Raw genomic sequence first — 10,851 nt, forward strand, 5'->3', positions numbered from 1 at the left:
ATAGAACCGACTGCCTTGGGAAGCGTCCTAAAAAGATTCTTTTCCGGCAGATGCAGCAAAACCATTTCTCAGGACAGGGGTCAGGATACGGACCCGGATTGGATTCGATGCCTTCCCGGAGTAAGAGAATATGGATCAGTCCTGCTGCAAGGAGCTGCTGGGAGGATGACAATTTGTGGGAGGGACGCAACAAATTAAATGGGGTCACACTGAAATGACAGTCCTTGGTCGGGAAAAATCCCGAGTCGCTCCGGTACATAGAACCGACTGCCTTGGGAAGCGTAAAGAAGGGGTACCACAGGGTGGTGTCCTATCCCCACTTTTGTTTAACTTCTACATATCAAAACTACCTTCACCACCAGAAGGAGACACCCTCTATGACTGCACCATAATGGCCACAGACCCATGCTCACAGATCGATCAGCTTTGTAACAAAATAAACAGCTATCTCCTTATTTACAACATACTGAACATCCGCTTCGATGGCACCACGCGACCGACTGTCTTACACCCTAAAATATTGGGTGTGACGTTCGCTCAAGATCTACATTTTGGAGAGCATGCAGCCGCAATTGTGCCGAAAATCCAGAGCCGTAATAAAATCCTCAAATCTCTTGTCGGCAGCACTTGGGGTAAAGATAGAGGAACGCTCATTACCACTTAGAAAGCCATCGGCCGGCCGATTGCATGCTACACGGCCCGGTTTGGTCGCCAAGCCTAAACGTTACTCACTGGAAGATAATGCAGGCCTGCCAAAATACTGCATTTAGAACCGCTACGGGCTGTCTTATGTCCCCAGAACACCATCTACATAATAAGGCGAGAGTACTCCCCATTAGGGAAAGAAATAAAATGTTAACCAAGCAGTTTCTGTTGAATACCCAAAACCTGAGCATCCCAACAGACATCTTATTGATGAGGCTCCACCGCCGAGGGGCTTAAGGGGTTGTTGTTGTTGTTGTTGTAGCGATAAGGTTGCTCCCCGAAGGCTTTGGGGAGTGTTATCGATGTGATGGTCCTTTGCCGGATAAAGATCCGGTACGCTCCGGTACTACAGCACTATTAAGGTGCTAGCCCGACCATCTCGGGAACGATTTATGTGGCCACATTAAACCTTCAGGCCATCCCCTCCCTCCCCAACCCCAAGTTCCATAAGGAGCTTAGGGTCGCCAGAGCCTTGTCTGTTAGTGAAACAGGATTCGCCGCGGATAGGTGAGGTTGACAATTGGGTTTGGAGAAGCTATATATTGCGCTGGCAACCTGGAGGGTTGCGCTACACAGCCCCTTGAATCTGGTATTTTAGTCGCCTCTTACGACAGGCATACCTACCGCGGGTATCTTCTGACCCCCCCCCCCTAACCCGCTGGGGGAGGGATAATAAACTGTGGCTTAAGGGGTCATCCCCGTAAGCATTATGAGGAAATACGGCACCTGAGAACACAGCCGTATGACGCAAAAAAGCACAAGCAGGTCCTCAGCGATATCCACAGGCATCCGTCAGGCCTCTATGCCGGGAATTGCCCGGCGAATGCAAGAGTTAAAGCAAAATACCCAGAACTAGCAGAGGAACGCACTATGCCTAGGGAAACGCGTGTTACTCTAGCTCAACTTCGATCTGGGTACTGTAACAGGTTAAACTCTTACCTATCCAGAATCACTGACACCATCCATCTCTTCAACAACAACATACAGCAGTCAGATCTAAAAGCAAGTGGCATAGGTCCTACAAAGCTTGGTAATAGTCTAGTTGAGGGGTCGACTGCTAATACGCTCCCAAAAATATCGAGTGAGGTGTCAAAAGACGCGTATTAATCTCGAGAACAATAATCCGAAGGCGGAAAAGAAAAATATCATCTCTGTCCGTAGATATTTGCAGTTGAAGTTGGCGATTTCCATGTGGTTGTTGTTGTGTTTGTACCCACAAAAAACATTGTGCATCACCGTGGCGGTAGCCACGGTTATACGACACACCCGGACTTGGCATGGCGTAGCCCAGTGTTATTTTTTATAAACGCGGCCGAAGGCCGCCAACGCAGAAAGGTGTTCTGCGCAAAAATACTATGGATCCGACCCCCGGTTTCGGAGGTACCCGCGGGTCTTTTTTGGTTTTTTGTTAATATCTTTTGAACGCGTTAAAGAACGCGTCAAGACGCGTCGTTTGACACCTCTCTCGATTTTTGGTAGCGTATTAGCAGTCGACCCTTCAACTAGACTATTACCCAAAGCTTCTAGTATTTTCCAAGATGACAGAGTTATTTTATAACATGGACTGGTTTTTGATAGGGGTTTTCAGTTTGATCGTTAAAAAAACTTCTGGTAACACTACGGACTCGTTCATCTAATTGAGAACCTCCAGAACCAGCCCGTTCAACCATAGTCCAGAGAGTTACTGGCTATGAAAGCAGAGTAAGAGGGCAACACCAATTCCGCTAGAGAGCTCTTGCTATGAGCCAATAGAAATAATCAACTAGGCTTTTACCAATATAAAATACTTACCAGAAAATATATAATTTTGTTTAGCATATAAGTGGGTATAAATCTGGACAGACACTTTGTAAAAAGCATACACAGCTTCGTTGAATCCTGGGGGTATTTGCCCAAGTAAAGTTTCCAAAAATAGACTCTTCAAACTCGAATAGTCCTCGTTTGCATGAGCACACAATCGCTTGGTGCTTTTCAAGACAGATTTTATGCAATTGAAACTATCATATAAGTTTTCTACCGCCTGGTTGAAACAATGAAACAAATGGAAACAAGAATCAACGTCGTTACCACAAATCTTCGTGCGGTTAGGAAAATGTGACCAAAAGATAGGCACAATTTTATCTCGTATTGCCGAATGAATCTCGGACCATAATATTACACAAAAACAATCTACTAACTCCAGACTAGCTAAATTTTCGTGGACTTTTTGAAGCATCACTTCGTCTGTTTCTAAACTGTAAATCTAAAACAAAAGCTATTTACTACCGAATATTTTTGACATTGTCGCTATACTTACATTTCCCTCTATTACGGGAAATATCGTTGACAACTCTTGCCACAAGATTTCAATATCTACCATTGTTACATGCACTTATACACTATGCATACATGACCATGGTCATATTAAATGTCAGTGGTTAATTTCTCCTACCAAAGCCATTTTCAAAACAGGGATGAAACCCTATATCGATACTTTTGATTCGATTCCCAGTCAATTTGTAATCGTTTCTTACATATCACAATTCAAATTCCAGATTGCGCATAAAGCCGGAGTCATTGGTGCCGTAGTCGTATCGCTATATCCGTATCCCTAATACTGTTTTCACACAGAAACTTAATGATCTCATTTCACCTGCTAATGAAATCGTAAATTTTTTGCTTTCACACAGAAGTAACTGCTCGATTAGTATGAAGGATGAGATAGACAATCATGGCGGAACGATACAAGGTGGGAGCATGGTGACATACCTACAAACAAAAAAATTCCATGTACTTGTAAATTCGATGGACAAATGTCAAAATCGTACTGCGCCGGCAGTTGATGTATCACATCAAATAAAAAAGGTTATAATCAGCTGTTCGATGCGGCCACCTTGTATCGTTCCGCCATGCAGACAATGACATTTGCTTTGAAAACTAAGAAGCGGAAACGGAAGCGGCACGATGCCAACAGAGTTGCATTGTGCTTTTGACTTCATTAGGCATTCGATTAGCTACTAATGAAATAATAATAGATTCGAATTTTGTAGGGAAGATTGAGCTCAATAAGCGTCTTAATGTAGAAAATTGCCTTTATTATTCAATAAGCCGTCTGTGTGAAATTAGTATAACGTAATCAGCTGTTTATCGTTACGACGGTAAACCAAAACCCAGTTGGTTGGCTACGATACGGTTATACCACCTTGCATTGATTCTCATAAGGTTGGTCGAATCAGCTGTTAAAAGGTTACCGATACGGTTAACGATAAAGCACCAATGTCTCCAGCTTTAACGAGTTCAAAATTGCTTCGTTCTGCGCATTTACGTCGCATTTGACTGCTTGAGCTTTTCACCTCGCGAAACCTGGCATTATCACCGACTAAATCTTCCGCGACCTTATTTACAACATGGACGTCCCAAATGTCGACCATTTTGAACATCCACGTCGATGGCACTACGCTACCGACTGTCCTACATCCCAAAATCTTGGGTGTGACGTTTGATCAGGATCTACATTTTGGTGAGCACGCAGCCGCAATTGTTCCGAGAATTCAGAGCCGTAACAAAATCCTCAATCCCTCGCTGGCAGCGCCTGGGGAAAAGATAAAGAAACGCTCATGACCACATACAAAGCAATTAGCCAGCCGATTACGTGCTACGCTTCACCCATATGGTCGCCAAGCCTAAAAATTACCCACTGGAAGAAATTACAGGCCTGCCAAAATACTGCTCTCAGAATCGCCACGGGCTGTCTTCTTATGTCCCCAGAACACCATCTGCATAATGAGGCGAGAATACTCCCCATCAGGGAGAGAAATGAGATGCTGACCAAACAGTTCCTGTTGAATAGCCAGAAACCTGAGCATCCCAACAGACATCTGATTGATGAACCAGCACCGCCTAGGGTCTTAAGGAGTCATCGCCGTAAGCATTTTGAGGAAATACGGCACTTGAGAACCCAGCCGTATGAAGCGAAAAAACACAAGCCAGTCCTTGGTGAACTCCATAAACAGGCGTCGGACCTTTATGCCGGGAATTGCCCGTTGAATCCAGTACTTAAAGAAAAATATCCAAAACTCGCGGAAGAGGAACACATACTCCCCAGGGAAACGCGTGTCACTCTTGCTCAACTTCGTTCTGGATACTGTAACAGGTTAAACTCTTACCTATCCAGAATCAACCCCGACATACAAAATGTATGCCCCGCTTGCAATGTGTCCCCACATGACACCAACTATCTCTTTAATTGTAATGTGGAACCAATGCCTTTAATATCCCTTTCCTAATGGTCCACCCCTGTTGAAACGGCAAGTTTCCTTGGACTCCCGTTAGAGGATATTGATGACAGTTTGTGATCGGTCGCGGCTGTTAGGTGGGCGAAGCATTGCTACAACAACAACACCAACTGCTTGAGCGAATGAAAGAAAGAGAGAAAAAAGAACTAAAGGAAAATGACGTATGAATTGCCCATAAAAACAGCTGATCTTATGTTTACATGCGCAATACGCAATTTCTTGTGTGATTTGTGCTTACATATGTACCGAGTACTCATGATAGTGTTATAGAAGGTGCGGCATTGCGGATGTAAATATTAGTTCAGCTGTATTTTATGAGCAATTTTTACGTCATTTTCCATTAGCTCTTGTTTTTTCCTCTCGTTCTTTCATTCGCTGAAGCTGTCAAATGTGACATAGGTGCGCAGAACGAAGCAATTTTGAACTCGTGAATGCACAATCTTTTATGTGTGATTTGTGCCGAGTAAAGTCACAAATCACAATTAAGATTGCGCACTGCGCATGTAAACATTACATCAGCTGTTTGATGACGTATGAATAAACCTTTGACATACGTATATTTGTTGTTATTTGTAAAAGTTTTAATTAATAACACTGTGGAACAAATTCAGGTTAACAAAAGTTAGGTCGAATATGAGAGTGAGGGGTGAAAATGGCGGCGTTTGTTTATGTTAGTTCGAATTTTTTTTTACTTGACCTTTGAACTTTGCAGTCAAATGCCGATTTTCAGCACATTGTTTGTACGATTTTTGGCTATAACTCGTCAACTAATTGATATTTTTTCAATCTGTTAAAGCCATTATTGCTAGAAACCTGTGCAACAATAAAAATTAAAAAAAAAAATTGATTTAGAAAATTTTTTTAGTGCTTATGAACCAAACTGTTGGAATTTTTTTTCATGCGTTTTGAATATATTTTCCACAAAACTAAGTCCTTTTTCTTTCTGTTTGATCTATATTATGCTTCTCAGTTTCTTCAATAAATTTCATTTGAAAAGAAAACAATCATAACACAGAAAACAATCATTCCAGCTTAATATTAATTTACTTCTCATTTCTTATGTACCAATTTCTTCGGTATTGCTTTTGAAGAAACATTGAAGAAGAAATTATAAAAATACGGAAAACTATATAATTTTGAAATGTTAGTTATGAAAAGTTTTAAGTAAATAAATTAATGATTTGGCCAGTCGCCGTTTAGCAGGCGACTGTGGATCAATATCACTGCTCTCTCTAATATCTTGGTCCTCGTCATCATCCTCAGAAAAGTCGATAAATTCGTCCAACTGATATTCTGGAATTTCATCTCTGTCTTCCCCTTCTTCCTCTTTTTCCTGATCTAATCTTCAAAAAGGCGCTTTTATACCACCAACAAATTTCAGCGAGTATTGCATCTGGAGATTTCTTTCCTTTGAACCTCTGAACATCACCGCTCAAGAGTGCGGACGTGTTTATTTTTCGCTCCGCGGTTTTTGTACTGTTTCTACTATTATGACAAGTGTTAATAAGTATAATTATAATAAGTTCACTGTTGACCTGAGATAGTGACTCTTGTTTCAATTTAATTACTATTAACATTTTATTCAAATGAAAAAACAATTTTTTATCAATAAAATAAATTATTCAAAATGCCCTGCGAATGTGGACAAAGGGTTGATCGCAATAAACCGAAAGTGTTGTGTGCAAAATGCAATGACCATTTTCATTTGCAATGTGTTAACATGTCATCTGATGATCTTGATTATCTCATCTCTTTAAAGCAGGCATGCTTAACCAACGAAACGATATCATTTCGTTACGATAATCAACGTTAATAAACGAAACGAAGTCATTTCTGCCATATCAAAACGAAATCAAATCGTTTATGTTGATTATTAATTTCAAACTATGCTGGCAAAGCTGATTGATGGCGGAGTCATTAAAGGTGAAAGCTTTTCGTTTCGGTTAAAAACGAGATACAATTTATCTTGATAATTTCTTTATCGATAATATTTCGAAGTGTTTCAACGGAAACGGTGGAAATTTTTTGATAAACGATTAGCTTAACGTTAAGGTGCATCCCTGCTTTAAAGAAACCATTCTTTTTTAAATTGTGTTCGGTTGCGCTTCGCGCATCGATACGTACTCCTCCACCAAGTGCTCCACCCATTGTCTCTAATAATGCTGAGAGCATTGGCGAGCTGTGTGAAAATATCCAACAACTATCTCTGCTCGATATTGCTAATGACATTGCTGCTTTACGTTCGGAAAATGCCAGTATACTTACTTCAGTGAATTCTCTATTAGCCAAGTTTGCTCTTTGCTCTTTTGCTCATTAATTGTCGATAAAAATAATATATTCTCCTCATTAACTACCGAAATAAAAGACATGCATACTGTTGTTGCTTCCTATGCTAGGGAACGCAAATCAACTCGCAAAGAAAAACAAAAAGTTAAACTGTCAATTTCTAATAAGAAAAACAATATGAGTGGCTTGGCTGCAAAAGCAAAAAACAGCAACAACGACTCTGCTGCAAAAGCTAAACAAATCGCGAGTATAGAAAATCCTGAATCTGATACAGAAACAAGGCAGTCAGAACGTATGATAGAATCTGAATCTCTAACTCCAATCAATGATGTCGCTGCTAAGGAGAAACCTATTCTCATTGACAACAAATATGTTACACTATCTGTTGAACCAGCTAATACGTGTGTTGATGATATCATTGTTATTATTGATACAACTGACATACAAAGTGATGAGCCTACTGATGCAAAGTGGGTGGAAGTTATAAAGAAAAAGAAAGCAAGTAAAAATCGAAGCACTGAGAAGGAGAAATCTGACTTAAATACCGCCGCATCTCCGTCTTCCTCTACGTCAGCTGTTAATGGCACTAATGCTGAAGTTAACATTGCGAACGAAAACAATCATCAACATCAGAAAGTAGATAATGCAATGAAGAATAATGATGATAAACAAATGCGCATTATTGGTTCGAAAGTAAGCACTGAGCTTAGGGTTGCTAAGACTAAGTGGCTTCATATTGCGTCGTTTTTGCCATCCGTTACAGAGGACAATATTATTGAATACGTCTCTAAGTATTCTGGGATACGAAGAGAGTTGCTTTCTTATCACGGGCTTATCAGGAAAGGTACTGCCGTTGAATCTTTGAAGCGAATTACATTCAAACTTGGTGTTCCCGATTCTTGGTTTGATAAGATGCTCAACCCTGAGCTTTGGCCTGCCGGTGTGATGGTTTGCCCTTTTCGGTTGGCCGGAAAAGGTTCGAACCGAAGACATAGTCGCTAGTTCTTACTTAGAAATTAGTAGATCTATTAATAAATCAAAATCGAGTTATGCGCTTTATTATCAAAATGTTAGTGGTATGCGTACCAAATCGTCACAATTCTATTGTAACGTTAGTTCACACGAATATGATAAATTAGCTCTGTCAGAGGCATGGTTAAATGAAAATTTTTCATCTAATACTAGGTACAAACACACAACAAATTGGCAATTTATACCATTTGGGCAATTTATTACGCAATTTATCATATAATAAATTGTAATAACAAATTGCCAATTTAAAAAAATTGCGTCATAAATTGTTTCAAACTGCAAGTGCAACCTTTTAAAGTGTGTTTATTGAGTAGATTTAAACGCCCGTTGCGCATGGCTCAACTATATGGTTGGCTCATCTCATCAGCTGATTTTATTTTTTTCATTTCACTGGAGTAGAAATTGTCAAAAGAGGATGGCAAACTCAAAATGAAACCAAAACATTGAACAAATTTTCTTACAGCACACACAAATTTCAAATTTTTATGTTTTCATTCCATTCCATTCGCCTTATTCCAACACGCACATTTTGACATCCTGAACAAAAGTATGTTGTTGCTGCAGAGATGAGCGAACCGGCTATCAAATTACTATTGTGTAAGCTAAATTGAGTTGTATGAACACCCCTCAATTTAAATTGAAATTGCCTCAATTTATTTTTCTGTTTGAACATAGTATAACGATTTTTTGATAGCTATTATAACGTATTTCGCAATGATCGGTGCCCGAAGGCCACCGGCCTTGAGAGGGGTGGTGGTCTATGTAGTAAACTGATTACTAATGATTTGATAGATGGTGGCGCTGAACAATCTGTGTAAGCGTTAAGTTTAATGACAATAACTCAATAATAATCGTTTTGTCTTATATTCCGCCAAGTAGTGAAATTGCTGTCTATCGAAAACATTTAGATGATGTAAATAGTGTCATAAGACTTTAACTTAAGTAATATCTCCTGGTCAAGTGGCTGTAATAATTTACCCACAAATATCAGATCCGATATCGATGTGCTTGTTGTTAGCACTTTGTTCTCGTATGGCTTAACACAATATAATACTCAACCAAACAGTAATGGTAGGTTCCTTGATCTCGTTTTTGGATCTGATGATTTAAGAATATCTTGTCTGGAGTGTCTATCTCCAATCTTGGAAAACAGTTTACATCACAATGCTTTGGTTGCAAATTTCGAGTTTTATAGCTTTGATAAAAGCCCAGCTGCAAATATTTCAGAATATAATTATTTCAAGGCTGATGCTCCAGCGATAAACCAGTTTATCCTCGACACTGATTTGTACTTCTTGGACTCCGCTAAGGGGCCTGAGGCTTCTTACGAACTCTTAAAGTAAAGGCTTTCATTAGCAGTCTCGAATTTTGTTCCGCGAAAACGGAAAATTCTGAACAAAAGGCCACCCTTTAAGAAATATAAAAGGAGCAGGAGTGAATATGATCTTCTTACCTTTGCCAGGCTTAAATTAACTTTTAACTGCTTCAATAAGTTCTTGTTTAGACAATCTATGAATAATCTGGAATCAAAACTGAAGACGAATCCATCTAGTTTCTGGTCGGTGATTAATTCCAAGAGGCAGACTAACGGATTTCCGACGTGCATGGAGTATGAGGGCGTATCGTCCAGTAATACGGTAGATATTTGTAACTTATTTGCCAAATTATTTCAGAAGGTATACTCAGATCCTACCACTTTACCTAGTACGACATTCTACTCTGGTTTTCCGAGTCAAATTTCTTCTTTTGATATTACAGCCGAAGATGTATTTCTGTCAATTTCAAAATTGAATAATAGTCCGAAATCAGATAGCGAGGGATTTTCTCCGTTATTCTTCAAACTATGTCCAAATATAATTTCTGAACCCCTGGCAATTCTTTTCCAAGGATGCTTGAACCATGGGATATTTTTTGACTCTTGGAAGTTATGCTCCATAAATCCGGTATTCAAGTCTGGTGACCGCAATGATATTCGCAACTACAGACCTATTGTTAAGCAGAGTACTCTGCCAAAACTATTCGATAGTATCCTTCATAGCAAATTGTTTGACTACATAGTCAAAGCTATTGTTGAATGTCAGCATGGGTTTTTTCCTGACATATCTACTTCTACCAATCTGGCTTTAGTCACTAGCCAAATTGTAGATGCCGTTGAGAACCATGCGCAACTAGGCGTCATCTATACTGACTTCTCGAAAGCATTTGACAAGGTAGACCACTCTATACCATTGCACAAACTGGGGATGTACGGAGTGACCGGAAGTTTGCTGAAGTTCTCCTCAAGTTTCTTATCGAATAGAAAGCTTTTTGTGTCAATCGGATCCAACCAGTCTACTGCGCTTATTAACGCTTGGTCTGGAATCCCACAGGGAACCCACTGTGGCCCTCTGTTGTTCCTAATTTTTATTAATGATCTGCCTCAAAAATTCAAATTTGCTAAATGTTTAATGTTTGCAGACGACGTCAAACTCTTTCTAACCGTATGGGATACTTCTGACTGCATTAACTTGCAATATGATCTCGATTCAAGTAATAACCTACTTTTAAATACTAA

The 10,851-nt window shown here is 39.8% G+C and overlaps 1 protein-coding gene across 3 annotated transcripts in view; it reads right to left on the minus strand.

Moving 5' to 3' along the window:
- The window catches only part of mr (anaphase promoting complex subunit morula), a 724,830-nt gene extending 721,648 nt beyond the window's left edge, over nt 1–3,182 (minus strand). Inside the window, exons 1-2 of one of the 3 annotated variants that reach the window (XM_067772925.1) lie at nt 3,002–3,182; nt 2,497–2,947 (exon numbers count right to left, since the gene is read on the minus strand). In XM_067772925.1, coding sequence (XP_067629026.1) covers nt 2,497–2,947; nt 3,002–3,064 — 514 coding nt within the window. In that variant the 5' untranslated portion in view covers nt 3,065–3,182. The remainder of the gene's footprint in view (nt 1–2,496; nt 2,948–3,001) is intronic. The other 2 variants (XM_067772924.1, XM_067772926.1) reach the window with 2 other exon arrangements.
- Between the last annotated feature and the right edge of the window lie 7,669 nt (nt 3,183–10,851).

This window comes from Eurosta solidaginis, chromosome 3, assembly GCF_040869045.1.
Source record: "Eurosta solidaginis isolate ZX-2024a chromosome 3, ASM4086904v1, whole genome shotgun sequence".
NCBI lineage: Eukaryota > Metazoa > Arthropoda > Insecta > Diptera > Tephritidae > Eurosta > Eurosta solidaginis.